Source organism: Ictalurus punctatus, chromosome 7, assembly GCF_001660625.3.
Source record: "Ictalurus punctatus breed USDA103 chromosome 7, Coco_2.0, whole genome shotgun sequence".
Taxonomy (NCBI): domain Eukaryota; kingdom Metazoa; phylum Chordata; class Actinopteri; order Siluriformes; family Ictaluridae; genus Ictalurus; species Ictalurus punctatus.
In genome coordinates, this window is record NC_030422.2 from 31130894 (window position 1) to 31153931 (window position 23038).

General features: G+C 41.2%; 1 protein-coding gene across 3 annotated transcripts; it reads left to right on the forward strand.

The window, feature by feature from the left end:
- The first annotated feature begins 23 nt into the window (after positions 1-23).
- LOC108268239 (carcinoembryonic antigen-related cell adhesion molecule 5) lies at positions 24-23038 on the forward strand. Of its 3 annotated transcripts, none has more exons than XM_047156536.2 (9): positions 32-118; positions 5144-5179; positions 6075-6368; positions 8014-8331; positions 8578-8853; positions 13207-13314; positions 21115-21363; positions 21610-21732; positions 22468-23038. In XM_047156536.2, exons 1-9 carry the CDS (start codon positions 88-90, stop codon positions 22512-22514), a joined length of 1482 nt encoding a protein of 493 aa, XP_047012492.1. In that variant the 5' UTR covers positions 32-87; the 3' UTR covers positions 22515-23038. The 3 variants fall into 3 exon arrangements, with proteins under 3 accessions (XP_047012493.1, XP_047012492.1, XP_047012491.1); XM_047156535.2 differs by lacking the exon at positions 32-118 and adding an exon at positions 2663-3371; XM_047156537.2 differs by lacking the exon at positions 5144-5179 and having other exon boundaries at positions 24-118.

The window sequence follows — 23038 nt, forward strand, 5'->3', positions numbered from 1 at the left end:
CTCTCTCGCTCTCTGTAAGAACACGGGAAGTTGAAACTTTACCACACACCACTGCTCTGTCAGTCAGTCAGTCGTTAGAGAGACAGGATGGAGTTCAGTCCACTCGCTGTGATGCTCTGTGAGTAAATGTTCTCTTTGTGTCTTCATTAGAGTGAGTGGTGGGGTATAAAGTTGTTCATCTGCAGTCTGAATGTCCTGAGTGATGAGTTTATTGTGTGATTAGGACATTGTGTGTACTTCAGCATGACTGCTCAGGTGGATCAGTGTATCCATATCTGTTATGAGAAGGGTTTAGTTTGATGTGTAACTACTCTCAGTAACTATGATAGTTCAACAGGTAAGAGTACAAGTAGAGCAAGTTTAAAACACAGGGTTTAAATAATCTAATGAGTGTAAACGAGTCTGTATTGTTGGAATCTGTAGCTGATCTTCTGTGTCCTGCTGTCATCTGCTGCTCAGTGACAACCTCTCATGATCATTTGATCTGCTAAAAGAAAATGACTGGATGGTGTTTGTACTTTCACCAATGGAAGTCAGGGTTGTGAATAACTGAAATGTCTTTAGCTGCTGTGGTGAGACTCTGGTGGTGTTTCCTGTGAACAGAAAGGTTTAACAAAACCATGTTAGCATTAACATGTTACCAAACTAATGCACAGTGGTTTCTTAAATAATTACTAATCATTATTAGCCCATTTGTGCCAAAAACAACAGCAAAGGTTATTCATAAACAAACACGTCTCATTAGCTGTGTACACACACAGGGCAGTGACACTGTTAGAGGCCTGAAAACAGAGACAAGTTGACATGTGGTTTTGCTTCTTTTTTTTAATTTATAAATTCAGTGACGTGAGTTCAGTAGGAGGAGGCGTGAAGTTGTTGCGTGAGAGCCATAACTGACTTTTAACCATAAATATGAACTCCATCTGCTTCATGTCACATGCCCCCCCTTCAATGTGCTTGTGACTGTAACACTTACAGGTAGTAAACTCAAGTTATAAGTTCTCTTCCAAAGACAGTTCAGGGTCAATTCACTGGAACTGAATGTTTAATATTCACCATTCATACATTTACAACAGGCTCTTTTTTCATTTTAATTAAGACAATCATTCCCAAACCTTGATAAGACAAAGCATAGACAAAAGCATAGTACGACAACGTGAGACAATTAAGCCGTGCAAACAGTGTCTATATAAGCGTGCTCGTTAACCAGGAAGTGAATACAGGTGCAGGTGTTCATGTGACTGATTAGTACGGTGCAGTGGCTGCTGGGAACTAGAGTCCAGAGTTCCTTCTCTGATACGTGACAGTAAGAATGTCCCCAGTGAGGCTCAGAGCATTTGCTTGTGTGCGGTTCCTTCTTCTGCTCTCGTGTTTGGAATTTGTGTGAATATTTTTGTGCTCGTACAGAGCATCCCTGCATGCACTGACTCATGTTGTTGATTTGATGCCACACACTGTAACTAGCAAATGTTTGATAGAAAAAAGGAAAACAGATGAAACAAGGCATTGTGTAATACTTTGCAGCACAAAACTGTACAGAAACGGCCCAGAGAATAAAGACAGACCAGGAAGCGTAACACTATTACATTGGATAATGAAGATAACCAGCTACCACACTGACACTTAAGGTCACTTGAGAGATTTAGAATTTAATTACTGCAGAATCATCATAACACCAATTAATGGAAAGTAACATTTTTATTTTGTCATGTAAAAATGTTATGATCTCAAGATAACAGTACAGAAAAAGATCAATAACTCATGGTCTTTCTGGACTTCCATATTCTACAGACATGTCCTTTTATTAAAAAAAAAAAATAAATAAATAAAATAAAACACCCCCCCCCCCACCCCAACTCATTAAGATTGTATGTGAACAGTGAGGAAACCCATGTATACACGAGGAGAACATGCATTCTTTTTTTTTTCCATTTTAATTTATTTATTCATTTTCATTGATACATTTACATATGATTCATTTACATGTGATTCATTTTCATGTGATTCATTTTCATGTGATTCATTTTCATGTGTTTCATTTTCGTCTGATTCATTGTCATGTGATTCGTGGGGAACATGCATAAAGCCACACAAACAGTAATCCAAGATCAAAAGTGCTCTGAAAACTACAGGCTTTACTGAACTGAAATATGCTTTGCGTATGCATGTACCTCAAATCAGAATCTATTTGTGTTTCACCACATTGACATCCTGATGAAGTCAATCCTGTTGTGAGTTTTATAGTGTGTTTTAAAACAGCCTTAATGTGGAAGATGAAGGAACAGAACTTACCAAGTCTATGTACAGTAAAATATAAATGACTTTTTATATGTATCTCTCTCTCTCTCTCTCTCTCTCTCTCTCTCTCTCTCTCTCTCTCTCTCTCTCTCTCTCTCTCAATCTATCAGTGAAACACAGGAAGTGCTGAGGCCTTAACAATACTACTCTGTCAGTCAGTTAGTTATCAGGGTACAGGATGGAGCTGAATTGCATCATGGTTCTAACAGAAACAAAATTGAGGTTTGAGAGAAGACACGAAGTGGCTGTTGCCTCTTTTTTGAAAGTCAGCGATGTGGCTTCAGCAGTGAAGAAGGGGAGGAGGTGAGACAGATGTGTGAGACAGATAGCTCCCTTTTAACTAATGACTGTAAATACATTAGTAAACAAATAGTTTAATATGATAATAAATTAAATTCATGGTTAATCAAACAGCTGCTCAATCTGCATTAATGTGTATTTCTAGTTAAGGGATTTTAGGAGTGTTATGTTCATGCAGTGAAGTTCTCATGTCATTTAAAATTTTCCCCCTTCCTCATGTCTCCTGTGATGGCTCTCTTTCTGCTGTGTATGTGTGTCTGGGTGTGGTACTCCACCTCATGCCTCTCCCTGATTGGGCGAACACACCGGCTCCCCCCTCATCAGATGGCAGTGTATTTAAACCCCAGTCCTCCAGAACTATCACCTGATAGTTCCAGATTCTGGTGCAATATCACGATAGGCTTTCTCACGTTTTTGTTCAGCTCTGTGTTACCCAGTGTTTGTTTGTCCACTTATTCTGTTGTTCTCTCTATGCTCAAGGTTCACCTCTCACTCAGCCTGCTTGCCTGCGTCCTGCTACAACCACGTCTGCTTCGGCTTCACTGTGGTTTACAGACTGAGCGTTTGACTTTCACACTGCTGACCTGACTTCCACTCTGGCCACTCTGCCTTGCAACCCACACCTCGTAGTGCACGCTATAGGCTACTATCTAGTGATGTTACAAAATGGAGGTTGAGACAGATGCAAAAACAGGCAGAGCAGTTTAATGAAAACAAGGCAAACAGTCCAAGACACTGGGCAACCTCGTGGTCGAAAACAGGCAAAGCGTTAGGTGATCTGCATTTATATTTATTACATTAATTCAGATTATTTATTATATATCAGGATACTGGAGGACACAGAGAAATTTAAACTAGCCCAATCTGGCAACCAGGTCATTAACAGTCATGTCCTCTCCTGCTTCACAGAAAATATTCATAGTGAGCATGGGGCAGAATTTGTTTTGTCCAAGCACTTGCTGCAGTTCCCATGTTTGACCACTAATAATATCTCTATAATGAATATAATGGCAGTGATGCAAATGAAGTCCAGAAAGGCCATAAGTTATTTATTTATCCTTTCTCTCTGCCATTCTCTTGATATCATTAATTATTTTTCTTCTGGTTCTCACAAAAGCAGTTTCCTCTACATAAAAAAGTTGTTGTTTTGATATAATTCTCATATCACAATGCAGCATTATGCATACAGTACATGCTGTACATCATGGATGAGTGCATCTGTTTTTAAAGTAGTCATTGGCTGACAGAACAGAAAATAACTATATTTTTTAGTGTTAGACAATTTACAAATTGGTGTCCGTCCAGAAAGGATATGTATGTATTTTTTTTATCTTGTAATCTCAACATAACAAAAGATGTTTTCCTCACATTTTTGTATTCTTTTTTTTATTTATGTTGAAATTCATAATTAGGTATGCATGTTGTATATCATGGATGGGATCATGCATTTTTACTTTAATCAGAGAGCATACAGTGGTGGAGTTACGGCATTAGGGCTCTAAGTTCATGGGTTCCTGAGCTTGGGTGACTATATGGAGATTTACTTATTTTTTTCCACAAATTTCCCCTGCAGGGTCGATGAAAGTCTGTAAATCTGTCTGTCTGTCTGTCTGTCTACAGCATTCTGTTTTTTTTTCTGACAAATTGTGTACAGTAGAGAGTGTTGGAGACAAAGTGAGTGCAGTAGAGAGTGTTGGAGATTATGTGAGTGCAGTAGAGAGTGTTGGAGACAAATTGAGTGCAGTAGAGAGTGTTGGAGATTATGTGAGTGCAGTAGAGAGTGTTGGAGACAAAGTGAGTGCAGTAGAGAGTGTTGGAGACAAAGTGAGTGCAGTAGAGAGTGTTGGAGACAAAGTGAGTGCAGTAGGGAGTGTTGGAGACAAAGTGAGTGCAGTAGAGAGTGTTGGAGACAAAGTGAGTGCAGTAGAGAGTGTTGGAGACAAAGTGAGTGCAGTAGGGAGTGTTGGAGACAAAGTGAGTGCAGTAGAGTGATGGAAAAAAAGTGTTTTGAGATATCAAGATATTTTAAAACAATAACAAATAAAACACTAGCTACAAGCATGCTGCAGGGGAAATATCTGCATTAATGCTCATTTCTGGCTAACGGCTTTCATCAGCATAATAACCATAATAACCATGGTAACCAGTGACAGAAAAGGAGGCATGCCCAAGGAATTTCCACACAGACAGGAACCTGAGTCCAGGCTCATGCTACAAACTCCAGGCTTTACTTTTCTCCTCTGCGTGTATCTCAAACAGAATTTTAACAGCACTTTAAAGTCATGAATGATGAGATTAGCCTATGATTAGGATATGTACTGAGTGTTACAGTGAAAGAGTCCATTGGTTTTATGTCCTGCTGTTTGGATTAATGTGTCCACTGAGTCCATATATCAGGAATAATATCTGCTGATACATGTTTGATACACACACTGTATTTCTTTCATATGAGTTCAGTGTGTCGAAAATGTGCTGTTTTTAATCATACACTGCATCTTTTTCATGTGTCAGTATATCATGTTCTCTGTTTCTGTTCTTTTTTTAGTGCTGATTTCACTTGTACCAGTGACACCTGCTCAAGGTAATAATATACAGTTGTATTTTACATTTCTTTCTTTATTTGTTCATGTGTGTTACGGTACCGCCAGCAGATGGCGCTGTGGCGACAACATGCACAAGCAGCTTGAGAACGCGCACGTACACGTGAGTGAAGTGCGCAAGGACAGGGCTGGGCTGGGCAGGGCAGGGCAGGGCTGGGCTGGGCTGGGCTGGGCTGGGCAGGGCAGGGCTGGGCAGGGCAGGGCAGGGCAGGGCAGGGCGGGGCGACAAACAGAAGATGACGGAATGTATAATGGTGCCAGGTTGAGATATTGACATGCTCTGTCTGTTTTCCTGTCCTTTAGTTGATACCCTGTCGTAGTTGAGTGTTTGTATCCAGTCCTAGTTAAATGAGATGTTCCTGTTCTAGTTTAATGAGATGTTCCGGCTTTAGTTTAATGAGATTTTCCTGCTTTAGTTTAATGAGATGTTCCTGCTTTAGTTAAATTAAGTGTTCATACTCTAGGTACATGAAGTGTCCATGCATTTTAATTTCAAAATAAATATCAAATTTCTAGCCTTAAAAGAAGTTAATAACTTGGTTATTTTCAGTCTTTCTTCTCATATTCAGTTTCACTTGGTGCTTTTTTGTGAATTCGCTCACACATGGCTCTTGATTTTCGATTCCCATTTTGAAAATAATTCACTTAAAATAAATAAATTATTTTATAAAATTTATAAAGTTAGAAAAGAATAACTAACAAATTCATACTACAGAAATTAATGTCGTTTTACTTCTGGTTCACAGTGGTTCTGTAAGTTTACTTCAAAGCAGTATTTCAAATTATATGTTTACTTCCCGTTAAATTGTTCATACTTTTGTTTTAAATAGCTTGTTGATTAACAATAGATTTTTTTTTTGTTTGTTTTTAATATAGGTATTCCTAAAGCTGTGGTGTTCATAAAACCTTATAAACATCTGTTCACTTGTGAGAAAGTTACTCTCAGATGTGACGTACAGGGAGGAGGAAGCTCTGAGTGGACTTACAGTTGGGAGAAGAATAAAACCGAGCTTTATACAAGTGGAGATGGATTCAGTGCAGACCGCACAATGCAGGAGGTCAGTATCAGTTGTGTTATACAATCTGACAGTGGTGACTATACCTGCAGAGGACAGAGGAGTGACTCTCAGAGCTCAGAGATCAGTGATGCTGTGACACTGACTGTATCAGGTGAGTCTGTGGCAACATCTGGATTTTTACAGTTTTACTCTTACAGTAAAATTCTGGTGAGTCGGTGAGGTTATTAGTACACAGCAAAAATTATGGGAGGAGGCACAAAATCTCAGTGTCTTTCCTCTGCAATGATCTGATTCATCCGAAGCTGATATGAGACCTTTCTATGGAATTATAAGCTTTTATCTGCACATAGCCATGAAGTTTTGACCTTCAAAATAAAAGCAGATACAATATTTTAAATATAGTTTTTTATTATAGTTTTTTATTATTATTCTGGTTGCTTATAAGTAGCACATTACATTAAAAAAGCAAATACAGTGTCTTTCATGTCTATTATACCAACCATGAGTAGACACAGACTGCTAAACAGATCTCAGTGATTCAGTAGGATTACAGTGAGAAGTACAGTTCTGTGCAAAAGTTTTAGACAAATGCAGGAAATACTGTAAAGTAAATATGACTTCAAAATAATTTCATTGAATCTTTCTACTTAACAATGTACTACAGCATGCAGTAATCAGTAATAAAATAAACTTCAATAGTACTCCAGGTACAATTTGAGCAGTTTTAAAAATTAGCTGGTAGGTTTTACTGAGCATCTTGAAGAATCTGACACAGTCCTTCTGGAGAGTTTGACTGTCGCATTTGATTTTTTTTGCGTAAAAAAATCCCATAAGCCTTTTTTTTTTCATCTGAAAAGTGGTCTATTACATAATGTTGCTTTCTGCTGTACTGACATACAATTTTTTTGGAAACATAATGTTTAGAAATATAAAATGTTTTTGTACTGACTAAATAATGCAGAATACATAAATATCTATAACAATGTGTTAAAATAAATACATAAATTAATGTAATAATAGTAATAATAATAATAATAATAATAATAATAATAATAAACAACTAAATAAATAAAGAAATGTGCCTAAGAGTTTTACACAGTACTGTACATCATAATTTCTTTCACCGCAGCTTTAAAATCACAAGCACTGTGAATAAATATATTATAGAACTTTGTGTTTCATGTTATTCTATCTAATCAAGTTGTAGAAACATCTCAAGGATGATCAGTGGAAACAGGATGCACCTGAGCTCAATTTTGAGTGTCATGGCAAAGGCTGTGAATACTTATGTGCATTTTTTGTTTTTTATTTTTAATAAATTTGCAAAGATTTCAAATAAACTTTCACGTTGTCATTATGGGGTATTGTTTGTAGAATTTTGAGGAAAATAATTAATTGAATCCATTTTGGAATAAGGCTGTAACATAAAATGTGGAAAAGTGAAGTGCTGTGAATACTTTCTGGATGCACTGTATTTCTAATCTTAATTGTGATTTTTCATTTTAATTATGTTTCACAAATTCTTATGGCTCTGAGATCTGTTGAATCATATTCATTAATAATTAAGACTTTTTGTGAACTTACTGTATTTAGCTGTAAATATGACTTTATTGCAGGTTGTGTAATTGACACATGTAGTTAAACTCTTGTAAGTTCGTAGTGTAATTAGTTTTATAGCCATATGTAGTATTTGTAATGGTTCCTTACTCCATAGTTTTTCTGACATTAGACAGTCATGACAAGATTGTGATTATGTAAATATACAGATTTATAATTGTGTATTTCCTGTGTAACAGAGACACCACAGCCAGTACTGAGTATATCTCCACAGAGCTGGCTGACTGAAGGAGACTCAGTGACTCTAAGCTGTGAGGTTACAGACTCCTCTACAGGCTGGAAATTCAGCTGGTACAGAGATGTTCCCTACAGAGACAATGATGGCCGTATCAGGTATAGAGCGGTGCTCCTCTCAGACAGCAGCAGAGGATCTGGAGGTTTCTACACTCTCAGCCCTGCTGCTCTTAATCACACAGGAGTTTATGTGTGCAGAGGAGAGAGAAAAGAACGAGCCTTTTACACACATTACAGCAACCTACAGACACTATGGATCACTGGTATATATAAATGTGTATTGATGTGTAAATAAAGCTGTGATAATGTTTGGTGTAAAAAATCTTTATATTCACCCTCCTGAGTGAGGAATGTTTAAGGCAGTTGAATAGCCCTAAGCACTGGTAGAGGATTATTCTCATTCAAATAGCACTGTTTAATTAAACGAGGTGTGAATGTGCTCAGTGCATGACTTGTCATGAAAACACAATCATAATAATACTTGTGACTTATAATGTTCTGTGTTCAAGGTGAATCTCCTCCAGTCTCTCTGATCATCAATCCCAGCAGAACTCAACACTTTAATGATGACTCTCTCTCAGTGAGCTGTGAGGACCAGAGTAACTCTACTGGATGGACAGTGAGACGATACACACAGAGACTTGGGGTGTCAGTTTGTACACAATTGGGATCAGTTACAGGATCTACATGTAATATCAGCTCCCTCTCCACATCCGACACTGGAGTTTACTGGTGTGAGTCTGAATCTGGAGAAAACAGTAATCCTGTCAACATCACAGTGCATGGTGAGTCTTCATGTAGTGTGTTTATTGTTAAAGGAAAAGGGAAATGTTTCATTACAGGATATTCAGAACTCTGAGTTTCAAACTGGGAGAACTGTTCAACAAGACACACTGAACTGGTTTATCTCAGTAATGTTTTGAAAGTTCTGAATGTTTAGTAGTTTTAAATACCCAGAAAGAGAAACCGTCTGGGTTACGCATGTAACCCTGTTCCCTGAGAAGGGAACGAGACATTGCGTTTAGCATAACTCTATGGGAGCGCCCCTTGCGCGACCGGCATCTGACGCTTGTGTAAAACCAAGCCTTTTTATAGGCCTGCTGTGATCAGGTGACGTGGCAATTAAGCGTGTCTGAAGTAACCCAGACATTCCCTTTCAAAGGGAACTTCGACGTTGTGTTTAGCATAACACTACGGGAATGAGAATACCCACTCTGTCATACCGAGGGTACGGCCTACTCAAAAAGAACCAAGCCCGAGGGTCACTGCAAGTCACTCAAGCCCAGGGCGGAATGAATATCCAGGCTGTAATATCGAATGAATGTGTGTGGTGTCGATCACCCTGGAGCAGCACACATATCCTGTAAGGATACCCCATTGGACAAAGCCTTCAAGGACGCGATCCCCCTAGTGGAATGAGTCCTTATGCCCAGAGGCGTAGGGAGACTGTGCACCTCATAAGCGATAGAAATTGCTTCCACTGTCCAATTAAAGATGCGTTGCTTTGACACAGCATCACCACTACTGTCGCCACCAAGCAGACCAGCAGCTGCTCTGACTTAAGCCTCTAGCCGGAGTGGTGGACGAAAGTACAGAGAGCCTTTACTGGACACAGCAGGTGCATTCTCTCTTGTTCCGGTATGAGGAACAGAGGAGGGCAGAAAGCCTGCAACCCCACAGGCTGGGCAGCCGATGTAGTCACCTTAGGAATATAATCCGGTCTAGGATGCAGGAAGGCCTTGGCTAATCCAGGGGCAAAATTAAGGCAGGAAGGGGCAACAGAGAGTGTTTGTAGATCTTCCACTCGCTGGAGAGATGTCAGGGCCAGCAGAAGAGCTACCTTTAGAGTCAGAAGCTTCTCAGAGGCTGACTCTAAGGGTTCACATGGAGCACCTGACAGACCTTCCAGGTCCACAGAAAAGTTCCAGGAAGGTATGCGCGGCCTGCAGATGGGCCTCAGCTGCCTGACACCACGCATAAACCTTGAAGTTAGAGGATGTTGCCCCACAGAGGCTCCATCAACAGGGGCATGGCTGTCCGAAATGGCGACCACGCAAACCCTGATTGTAGAAGGAGCCCACCCCACTGAGGAACATCCTTGTAAGAACTCCAGAACTGTAGATATTGTGCAGTTCACTGGGTCTAGCTGGCATTCCTCACATCACAAGACAAAAAGCCGTCACTTGAGCACATACCATTTCCTCGTGGATGGTGCTCTAGGGTTCAACATGGTCTCTACAACCTCAGTTGTAAGACCAGAATCTATGAGCTGGTGCTCCTCAGGGGCCAGACCCACAGTTTCCATAGTTCTGGCTGAGGGTGATAAATCAGCCCTCCAGCTTGAGAAAGTAGATCCCTGTGGATGGGAATCTCGCAAGTAGTGCCATCTAGCAGGGATATTATCTCTGAGAACCGAATTCAATCTGGCCAATATGGTGCTACTAGCAACAGACCTAGGCAGTCTTGGCGAACTCTCGCTAGAACTTGTGGGAGCAGAGCGATCGGGGAAAAGTGTAGAGATGTGACCTGGGCCACATGTGCACAATGGCGTCCAGCCCTAATTGTGCGGGAGGAGTGAGGGCAAACCACAGTGGGCAGTGTGTTGTCTCCTTGGAGGTGAACACATGCAGTCCCGCTTGGCCAAACCTCCACCATATGGACTCCACCACTTGTGGATGGAGCCACCCATTTCTGGGCCTCAGCCCCTGCCTCAACAAGATGTCTGCCCCCACATTCCAGTTGCCCAGAATGTACATTGCACTCACTGCCAAAAGTTTCCCTCTGCCCAGAGAAGAATAACTTATGCCAGCCTGAACAGGGGGCATGGACATAATCCTCCTTGGTGGTCAATACTGTATATGAGACCACCACTGTGTTGTCTGTAAACACACGGTGACCTCTCAATTGATGTTGGCTGCTGCTGCCATAAGCTCCAGTATTCTCCCATAGAGACTGGAGGGGATGCCAAGATCCAGCTTTATCTTGCTCAATGTTGATAGGATTGACCCTACGAATGTGTGGGTTAGAAATGCCCTTATGGTAGTAGAATCCTTATAACACCTAGAAAAGTTGTCCACTGCACTGGAGAAAGCATACTTTTCTGAGGTTCAACCTGAGCCCCAAGCTCTTCATGGGGCGAGAACAACATCTCGATGTTGAACTACCAGTTCCCTGGATCGTGCTAGAATTAACCAGTCGTCCAGGTAGCTTAGTAGACGGATGCCCTGGAGTCACAGTGGAGCCAGAATGACATCCCTGCACTTTATGAAGGTGCGAGGGGATAAAGGTAGTCCGAAGGGAAGAACCTGATCTTGGCTATGTGGAAATATGCACCTTTTAGCTCTATTGTTAGCTCGTTGTTATGGCCATTCTCAGATCAAGCCTAGAAGCAGGCCGCATCTATGATTGCCCGGTTCCCCTGGCTGCCTGCGGGGGTTGGCGGGCTATCATACTCGCCTTCTGTGTCTCCCTCGCACTAGTGCTGGCTCGGGCTCCACTCGTGGATGCCCGAGTGAACTTGACACAACAGGGAAAGAACTGGCTGAATGCCACCATATGTCGAGCTCACTCAGCAGCAGGTCTGCTTGGTAGGCCTGCATCCCTGTCATTGTCTGCAGTGACCCACAAGCAAGACTACTACTGCATAGGCCTTGCCCACCAATGCCACGGTGGCCTTACACGGTGGCTTGGATGGCAAAGCTGGCCCCTCTAAATTACCTGCCGTCAATGGAAAGAGGTAGCTTGCAAGCGCCTCCTCCACATTCAGCATAGCTGAATAGCCATGCCATTCATTCCCCACAATGGCCGAATAATCCAACATTGTGGGGTTATAAATATGGCTTATGAATGGTTTTATCCCAGAAGGCTGATATTTTGTCATGCACTTCTGGCAGAAAGGGGAGTTTTCTGCAGTGTGAGGGATTTACTTTCACTGGGGAGAAAAAAATCTCATCCAGCTTTAGTAATCACTTCAAACAGCTCATTATATGCTGCTCTCAGTTTTTAACACATCCTTCTGGCTCCTCGGGGTCACAGAGGAATTACTACTATTCTTTTTGTGTGTGTGTTTTTTAAAAAATTATCTTTGGCTTTCCATAGCGGAAGGAGGAGTCGCAATGCGAGCTAAAAAATCCAGCGGAGAGCCGGACCCGGAAGACAGAGCAAGAGATAGAGCAGCGCTCGTCTCCGGCTCCTCTTCCGGATCCATAAGAGATCCCCTGGACCTGAGACAGCTAGCTGTCTCGGCAGCGGCCGGCCCAGATCCGCGAGGCTCTGAAACCCAACTCGCTTTGGCTTCCGAGAATAGAGCGAGTTGTAAGCGGAGCTGCCTAATGTAGGTGTTACAATGTGCAGTCAGACACCTCTTGAGGGCTGCCATCGCATTCTACACCCCTAGACACTTCACACAGAAAGTGTGCACTACTTACGGGAGCAAGGCATAACACACTACCTGTATTCTCTCACTCATATTTTTCTCTGTCACTCATTCCTTTTTTTTCTTATCTTTTATTAAAGGCATAGAAAAGTCCAGAGATTTTGAGAAAAGATAGAGAGGAAATTTAGCATCTCTTTGTTTCTTTACACAAATAACCGACATGCAGTTTCGCTGAAGATAATAAGGCTGACAGCATGGTTCACTTCACAGTGTATATACTGTGATTTTATATATATATATATAATATATATATATATATATATATATATATATATATATATAATTTTTGTATATGGCACCTGTGAACCATGCTGTCAGCCTTATTATCTTCAGGCTTATCTTCACGCGACGCGCTTAATTGCCATGTCACCTGATCATGGCAGGCCTATAAATAGGCATGATTTTACACAAGCTTCAGATGCCGGTCGTGCATAAGGGTGCTCCCATAGTGTTATGCTAAATGCAACGTGGAGTTCCTTTTGAAAGGGAACATCACTCACATCAGTTGGATGTGAGAATTCATTTAAATAGTTTTAAAAATACAAATGTGTTGAACTCGGGATCTTTGCATAATGTAACCTATAGTATTTGATTTATGTAAGTGTGTGTAAATATGCTGTGTTCACCTGCATTTATTTGTACTGTAGTTTGAGGTAATACTTTATTATTTATTACTTATAATTATTACTTTATTCTACATCAGAACGATTACGTCCATTCCCGGTGCTCATGCTGATCTTTAGCATAGTGACGGCCTCTCCATATCTGCTGGTGACCATCATTCTGCTGGTCAAATGTTATAGAGCTCGAGGTAAGAATTCCTTCAGTATGTCTCTACATTTCACATAACAAGTATATTAACTTTGATTAGTGCAGGAGAAGCATTTTCACCTTAGGACAAGTGAAAATCATTTGACTCAATATTATCATGAAAAAGCCAAAAATACACGTTTTGTAAAATGTAAGACTTAGAGTAAGACTCAAAGAAAGTCTGATGAGATCCAGGTATGCAAAACCAAAAAACTTTAAATATTTGCTGCTTTGGCTTCTTGTGCATCACAACAACATGCACGCATGCACACACAAAGGAACACATGCAGGTAAGAAATGGCATGGGTTGGATAAAATAGTAATGATTATGCACAGGTGAAACCCCTCACTGATTGCCCTCAACCTTGCCCCCCTAAACTCCCTGTTACAGTCTTGTTAAAATGACACCCTGCCTGCCACATACCCCCACCACTCGACGCCGGCTGAGGAGCTGTCTGGCCTACAACAGACTCCTGCCCCAACCCAAAAAGGGAGAAGAAATTCAACACAACCATCTCTGTGACTATGGACCACAATGAACTTAAAGGGCTGCAAGGACCAACATTAGCATCCTTCCTGTGGTCGAGCCACTGCAGAGGTGCATTTTCCAAACAGAGGGTGAAAGGGCATCCTACTATATAGTATCAGAGAGTGAGGACAACCCACTTATGGTTACATTTACATTTATGAGGTTTGGCAGATGCCCTTATCCAGAGAGACTTACAGAAGTCTCTATCATTAAATATGTCCTTATATTGGTTCACTATGTCACAGACTAAGAATACAATCAGTCTAAAAGGTGATGGTAGGGAGGTAATATACTAAGAAAAACACACAGCCACTTTTAAGTACTTCAGGAAGGTGTTTAGTAATCATCTGAAGAATGTCAGTGATTCGGCTGTTCAGATATCTGAGGGAAGTTCATTCCATCACCTAGCTTCCAGAGCAGATGAGTCTTGATGCATGCCTTCCTTGTACCATGAGAGATGGTGGGACCAGTAGAGTAGTGAAGCAGTGATGGACAATAAGAGGGAGCGGGGTGCAGTGTGGGGTGTGAGAAGTGCTTTAAGGTAAGTGGGTGCTAGTCCGTTTTTGGCTTTATAGGCAAGCATCAGTGTCTTAAATGTGATTAGTTAGTTAGTTACAGTTACATCTATATAGCGCTTTTCTAGACACTCAAAGTGTTTTCCATAATGGGGGGGAATCTCCTCAACCACCACTAGTGTTTTGCATCCACCTGGATGATGCGATGGCAGCCATAGTGTGCCAGAACACCTACCACACACTAGCTATTAGTAGAGAGGAGAGAGTGATGTAGCCCATTCAGAGATGGGGATTAGTATGGGACCAACAGGGCCAATGGGGGAATTTCACCATTCAGGACACCAGAGTATACCCCTACACTTTTATAATAAGTGCCCAGGGATGTTTCATGACCACACAGAGAGTCAGGATCTTGGTTTGACGTCTTATCCAAAAGACGGTGCTGTTTTTACAGTATAGTGTCCCCATCACTATACTGGGGCCTTAGGCCCCACACAGACCACAGGGTGAGCACCCCCTGCTGACCTCACTAATGCCACTTCCATCCAGGTTCTGGCCAAGCTCAACCCTTCTTAGCTTCAGTGGGAAAGAAGGCGAGAACTGCAGGGAAATATGGCGCTGGCAATAATGTGGGCAACTACAGGAAGCCAGTGGAGGGAGCATAGCAATGGGTTTACGTGGGAGAACTTACGAAGGTTGAAAACAGACTGTGCAGCTGCATTCTGGATCAGTTGCAGAGGTTGCATGGGCTTCAGTGGGAGACTTGCCAAGAGGGAATTTCAGTAGTCCACTCTCAAAATGACAAGGGACCGAGCAAGCACCTGAGTGGCCTGTGTGGATAGAAATTGATGAATCCGAGTCTGATGTTGTAAAGGTGAAATCAGCATGAGCGTGTCATATTAGCAGTGTGAAAGGAAAAGGACAGTGATTGTCCATGGTTACCCCAATGTAGCATGGAGTGATAGAAGGAGATATCTGAGAGTTGTCCAGGGAGATTGCAAGATCCTGATGTGGAGATGAATCACATTGGATTAACAGCAGCTTTCAGCTGCTGAGCTGCCATACATGATGAGATGTCTGCCAGACATGCCCACTGGATCACCAACCACTACTTCTCAGTGGTGTTTTGCTTAGACTCCCTGACTGAGAGCTTTCGGCATATGTACAGCACAGGACGATCCTCCACCTCTGCTACCTGGGACAAAAATGGCCCCCAGCCCTCTGTCTGATGCATCTGTATGCAACACAAAAGAGTGAGAGAAGTCAGGGGAATGAAGTATGGTCCTTTGCGTTCACAAAAGCCCATTGACACAGCTTCGTCCACTGGACTGGGTCTGGCTCTCCCTTTTAGTGAGATCTGTCAGAGGGCTGACAAGGTCTGAAAATTCTTGTACAAATCTGCAATAGTACCCCATCAGACCAAGGTACTGTCTTACCTACTTTTTAGAATGGGGCATGAACAAGCCAAAATTCTGCTGTTTTGTCAGTTTGGGGACGTACCTACCCATACCCCAAGTGGAAACCCAGATTCCATACCTCCACCAGTTCAATTGCACACTTTGCCAGGGTCGCTGGCAGCACGGCCCATCTCATGAACTTCAGGACGGCCTACACATGTTGCATATGTCGCAGCATCAATACTATAAAATATGATATGATCTAAGTAGGTGGCGGCATATGCACTATGCGGACAAATAATTTTGTTCATCAATAGATGGAATGAGTCTGGTGCCCCCAAAATGCCAAAACGGAAGGGTCACAAATTGGTGAAAGACAAACAGCGTAGAGAAAGTTTTTTTTTCCTTAGACTGTGGTGAAAATAAATCTGCCAATAGGCCTTGGTTAAATCCACTGTCGAGTAAAAGTTAGCAATATTACAACTTAATCTCCTGGTGCAAATTTCCTAACTAGCACTTATTGTAAAGCTGTTGCTACCTTTCCTGGGTCTGGAGAAAACTTTTCCTAGACAAGTGAGCCAGTGTGCTTTGCTCTCAGATCCAGGATATACTGAACCTCATTTTTACTAGGGGTGGGACCATCTTACCCGCATTCTCTTACTACATCCAATGTCGCCTGAGACTTTTGGTCATATAAAAGTTCAAATGGGGAGAATCCAGTGGAGACCTGAGTTACCTCCACAACCTTTTATTCCAATTCCAATTGTCTTCATGCACAAACTTACAAATCATGATTTTCAGGGTTTTATTAAAACATTCTACCAGCCTGTCTATTTGAGAATGTGTCTGAAGATGTGTCTAAGGGTTTATCCAGTGGCAGCATGGCCAGACACCACCTGAGACAAGAGTTTCTGCTGGTTTTTCTGCAGGCAGAGGAGAGTCTGCGGCCAAACTCAGAATCAAATAAACCTGCAACATGAATATTTGCTGCTTCAGCTTCTCGTGCTCCTGCTCTGTGTCACTACATGCATGCATACGCACACACTGGAAGCAAAACATGCAGGGAAGTAAGGGCGTGGGTTATATAAAACAGGAGTGATTATGCACAGGTGGAAACCCTTACTAATTGTCCTCACATTTGCCCCAAGCCTCGTCACTTTTCATTTTACTGTCATTAATAAGCATGAAAACAAACACCCTTTACATTGTGTTTAGGATATGTTCAAATGTGATTCAGTTGCTTTTCTGCCGTGAACACCTGGAATGAAACAAATTACTTTTTTATAATTTCTTTACCAGCTCACACTGAAGACAGAATCGAGAATGCAGTCATAGAGGAATGAGCAACGTTCGTCTAAGTGAATGCATTGGTGGATGCGTTGGTATTTTCAGTAAGGTTATGTTGGGATTTTAATATAATATTGACTTGTTGTTATAATGTCATGCTGTTAGTAGCCCAGTATTTTACAGACAGCCTTTTTGTTTTGACTGGATTCATTTAGCTAAAGCCTGTAAATGTTGCTGATACAAAGTACCGAGTAATCTAAACAAGTAAAATATCTTATAAGAAAGAAAAAAAGAAGGAAAAAACGATTTTAGCCACGCTAATGTTTTTGATTTAGATGACTGAGCTCTGCTTCTGCTGAAAACTTGCAAAAAAACCAAATGTGTCTGCTAGTTTAAAACCAACATGGTGACCTGGACAGTAAAACCTCAAAAGATTTCCTGTAACATTACTGATAAACAGCAAGCCTTGAGATGTGTTTTTTTATATTTTATTTGACTTTAATTGTAGTTATGTGAGGAGATTTGTAGATGGAACATTTTAAGAAAACAAATGCATCATTATCAATTCACAATATTATGTAACCTGGTTGCAATATTGTATCATATGAAGTACAAGTAATACAATGATAACAATAACTCTGAACAACTACTCTTGTGCATTATTAAATATCATACCTTTTGCAATTTTGTATTTTTTTAAATATAAAATATGAATTAATATTGAATATTTTAAAATAAAAATATAATGAAACAAGACAATGTGTATTTTATTTATATTGCTATAAGCAGAAACTGGATCCTGCAGTATTAACAGTGTAAATAGAGGATCTCTACTCTAAGTTCAGGAGTAAATGAGGAATCAAACAGAAGGGTTAAGGTTTCAGTGTTAAACCCTGCAGTGGATAAGTGCATTTCTTCCCAGTCCTGGCAGAGGGATCAAGAGAGTCAGGCATATGGTTTTGTAAGCTTTGGGGGTTTTTTTCCCCCAGTTTATTTTTTATTTGTTTTTTATTGCCGTCATTATCATTATTCATATGCAAGAATAATTCAGCAGGTTTTCTTTCTGCATGTTTACAAAATTAATGCTCAACATTAAGTGGTTTTCTCACAGTACCTTTTCTGTTGTTTAGTTCATGCATTAGAAATCATTTGTATCTTATTACTTACATTCATTGAATAAAAAACAAAAACACTCCAGTTGTCTTAACAATTACATAATGTCTAATATTTCCATTTGTTTTTTAATCAATAAAATTCAAGGCACTCCTGAAAGTACAGAATTAAAACCAGTGTGATGGCACTCAAAGCCTCCTGTGAGAATTAGAGAGACTAAAGTGTTTATGGTTCATACACTACAGCCAGTGTTCATAAATATACCAGCTCATGTACCAGATCACTGCTGTCAGGTTGAAACTGAGCTGGATTTTTACAGTACCTGGGCTCCACCTTTTGGTCAAAGGTGAATTATGTATAATAATAATAATATATATATATATTTTAATTAATCTTCAGTAAAAGTTTTATCCTTCTCAGGGGCATGAAGACTCTACCCCAGGAACACATGATCATGGGGCTGAAATACACTTGGCTTGAGACCCCAATCCATTGCAGGACACCAACAGCCAATTCATCTACCAGAATATTTACTGTTAGGAGGTGGGAGGAAACTTAAAAACCTGGAGAAAACCCACTCAATCACAGGGACAAACATGCACAGAAACGTCTGGGTTAACCCTGTTCCCTGAGCAGGGAACGAGATGTTGCGCTTAGCATAACAGTATGGGAGCGCTCTTGCATGTGTGACCGGTATCTGAAGCTTGTGTAAAATCATGCCTCTACTTATAAGCCTGCCATGATCAGGTGATGTGGCAATTAAATGCGTCGCATGATACATATATATGGCACCTGTGTTGTCGATCTCTGAACTGGACACGGTAACCCTTTTCTATGGTAGACAGAACCCATGGAGACACATTTGACAGTAGTTTCCACGCTGCCAAATGGTCTTTCAGTGATGTTAGCTTTTCTACATTCCGTTGGAGGGAAAGCATCAGATTTCCATTGCCCTGTGACAGCTCGCTGACCAGAGAAGACTGGAACCGTGGGATGGTCTTGGCCAGGGCAGGCCCTACAGTAGCACTGGGGGCTATCTGCCCTAACAACCTCATGTCCCCTGATATGTCCCTCCATGGCCCGTCAGGACCATTCCTTCCTTGACTGCTTTGCTTTTATGATCATTCTTAGATCAGGCCTCTTAGCATGCTGTGGCTGTGGTCGCTTGGTCCCCCTGGCTCTCTGCGGGGGGAGGCAGGCCGCCACACTCGCCTTCTGTGCCTCCCTTGCACTAGCACTGGACTCAACACGATGGGGAAGGAACTGGTTGAACGCCGCCGTTTGCTGTTTTGCCTCGCAAAACCTGTCGGCGATGGCATTAACCACGGTGCCAAACAGGCCGGAAGATTTAACAGTGGCATCCAGCAAGGAGATCTTATCTTTGTCCCCCATCCCTGAGAGGTTGAGCCATAGGTGCCTCTACGCGACAACCAGGCTACCCATTGAATGGCCGATATGACTGGCCGTTTGTTTGGCTGCTTGGAGAGATAAATCTGTGGCGTGGCGCAGCTCTGCCACTGCCTCGGGCCCAATTCCTTCCAAAGTATTGAGCTCACTCAGCAGGTGTGCTTGGTAGGCTTGCAACACTGCCATTGTATGTAAGCAAGATCCATTGCTGCATAGGCTTTGCCCACTGCCGAGGTGGCCTTACATGGCTTGGAAGGTAAAGTTGGCTTCCCTAAATTACCTGCCGTTGATGGAGAGAGGTGACTCGCAAGCGCTTCCTCCACCTTTGGCATCGCTACATAGCCGTCCTGCTCACTTCCCATGACGGCTGAGTAATCAGACGCCCCGGGGTTATAAACCCTATTGTATGGTTTTCTCCAGAAGCGTGATATCTTATCATGCACTTCTGGGAAATAAAGGGGAGTTTTCTGTGGTGTGAGGGAGATTTTTTATTTTCACTGGAGAGGAAGCGCTCATCTAGCCTGCTACGAGCCACTTCCTCTTCCCCGCGCCAATCTATATTCAACTTTCAACTGCCCTAGTAATCACCTCAAGCAGCTCCTTATATGCTTGAGAGTTACTGTCTGTTTTTGGTGCAGTGGCACCCCCTACCGACTCCTCGGAGTCAGCGAGGGTGATTTGGCTTTCCATAGGGGAAGGAGGAGTCGCAACGCGAGCTCCGGAGACAGGCGGAGAGCCGGAGATAGAGCAGGAGATAGAGCAGCGCTCGTCTCCAGCTCCTCTTCCAAATCCATACGAGAACCCCACGACCTTAGCCAGCTGACTGCCTCGGCAGCGGCCGGCCCAGATCCGCGAGGCTGTGAAACCCAACTCTCTTCGCACGAGAAGAGATTGAACTGAGAGCAGAGCTGCCTAATTGTGAAATGTTTACAATGCTGACAGACAGACCCTTCGAGGGCTGCTGTGGTATGCTCTATGCCCAAACACTTCACGCAGAAATTGTGTCCATCTCCTCATGTGATGAAAAGGGTGCAAGGCGTAGCACACTTTCTGAATTCTTTCTCGCTCATTCTTTCTTTCTCTTTTCTTTTATTTTTTAAAAAGGGATAGAAAAGTTTAGAGATTTTGAGAAAATAAGAGTAGCGGTGAAGCGTCTTTTGTCACACAAACAACAGACATGCGGTCTCGCTGAAGATAATAAGGCTGGTGGCATGGTTCACAGGTGCCATATATATATCATGCAACGCGCTTAATTGGCACGTCACCTGATCATGGCAGGCCTATAATTAGAGGCATGATTTTGCACAAGCTTCAGATACCATTCACGTAATGAGTTTCACAGTGAAATCAAGTAGTGTTGATCAGAGTTTGTTTAAATAACTGCAGTCTCTGTAACTTTCAGTCAGTATTGGCTTTACACTGTAATACATATCAATTAGTTATTGTATTACACACCATAAACTAAGGATATTTATATAATTACTCACTGTTTATATAGAGAAATATTCATGTTGTAATCCATTTTGCTGTACATGTGATTTTCTGTGTTCTAGATGGTGATGTGATCCTGGAGAGTCCTGTCCATCCTGTGACTGAGGGACATCCTCTGACTCTACGCTGTTTACATCGCAATGCAAAGTCCTCAAACCTCCGAGATGACTTCTATAAAGATGGATCAGTTCTCCAGAATCAGACTACAGGAGAGATGATCATCTATAACGTCTCAAAGTCAGATGAAGGTTTCTACCACTGTAAACACCCAGAGAGAGGAGCGTCACCAAAAAGCTGGGTCTCAGTCAGAGGTGAGAAATCATTTCAATATTCATTTAAATACAACTGTGACTGAATGTGTTGACTGCAGTAAATTTACTTAATGTAATCTATAGTGCTGAGTTTATGTAAGTCTGTGTAAAATATGCAGTGTGTTCACATGCTGTTGTGTGTCTGTGTGTACTAGTGTAAATGGATTTATTTCTACTGCAGTTTGAGTTAAACATACAAACAGTTCATCATGAATAAAGTGTTATTATAATGATTATTTTATTCAGCGTCAGGTCCATCAGGTGTAGAAGCTCCATTCTCAGTGCTCATGCTGATCAGTAGTGTAGTGACGGCCTCTCCGTATCTGCTGGTGACCATCATTCTGCTGGTCAAATGTTACAGAGCTCGAGGTAAGAACTCTTTCAGTACGTTTCACATAATGAACAAACTTTAATTACTGCCAGAAAAATATTTTCACTTAAAGAAAAGTAGAAATCATTTGACTCAATAGAAGCAGTTTAAAAATAAGTGTTTTAAAATGTTTTCTAAAATGCACTTACAGTAAGATTTAAATGCGAGTATGATATAAAACACAGCATTTCTGTTTCTGCTGAGGTCTGAGGGTGAATTTACACGTGACAGACGCTTCAATCAGTGTGACAAAGCATCTAAAAAATTACAAATAACTCCAGACTTTTAGAAAATACACATCTTGTCACACTATTTATATTTAAAACATATCGTAACTTACATAACAAATATGTTGTAGCTAATATAATATATGATGGATATAATTATTCATGCAGGCATTAGATAATGACAATAATAATACACAAGGTTGTAAAATGAAGAGGTAGCATTTAATAGAGCAATAGGACACTAATAAATTGTTTGTAATAATTGATAAAGAATCTCTGACCTACATTTTGCAGTTACTGAAGATGACTGAATGAATGATGTTTATTTTCTAACACATCTTTTCCTGAAGCTCTGTCACGTGTCACTTCACTGTCCTTCATAAGCATTTAAACAAACACCCTTTAAACTGTGTTTAGGACGATATCAAATGCAGTTCGGTTGATTTTCTGCCATAAACACCTGGAATAAACCTGCAATTAAAATGACCTTGTTGTTGTCTTTAACAGCTGAAACTAATGAAAGGAGAATGGAGAATGCAGTCATAGAGGAGTGAGCAAACTTCATGTGTTAAAAGAGGATGCAGTGCTGTTTTCTTTAAGGTTATTTTGGGAATTTTTATAATAAAACTGATTTGTTGCTTTAATTTCATACTGTTAACACAGACAGTTTTGTTGTTCTGGCTTGATTTGTTTAGCTAAAGCCTGCAAAAGTTGCTAATGCAAAGTACTGAGTAAAAATAAACAAGTAAAATATTCTTTAAAATAAAAAAACAGAGACGACACAAGCTAATATTTTGGACATTAATGTTACAGCAGTGACAGTGATTCAGACAATCAAAAGCTACTTATAAAGTGAAACACAAGGTTTTACTGTTAAACTCTGCTTTATTGACAGTGTTCATCAATGTATTCTGTCACACTGCTATCAGGTTTATACATCACAGCCAGAGTTAATAAAAATGTACCAGCTCATGTACCAGATCACTGCTGTCAGGTGGAAACAGAACTGCATTTCCTTTGTTCCTGGGCTCCCCCTTGTGGTCAAAGAGATAATATTCTTAATGCCGTACATTTTGTT

Coding starts and splice junctions, on each gene's coding strand:
- LOC108268239 (XM_047156535.2), top strand. CDS start 3,281: ATGCAAAAACAGGCAGAGCAGTTTAATGAAAACAAGGCAAACAGTCCA. Junction 3,372..5,143: donor GAAAACAGGCAAAGCGTTAG/GTGATCTGCATT, acceptor TTCTTTTTTTAG/TGCTGATTTCACTTGTACCA. Junction 8,854..13,206: donor TGTCAACATCACAGTGCATG/GTGAGTCTTCAT, acceptor ATTCTACATCAG/AACGATTACGTCCATTCCCG.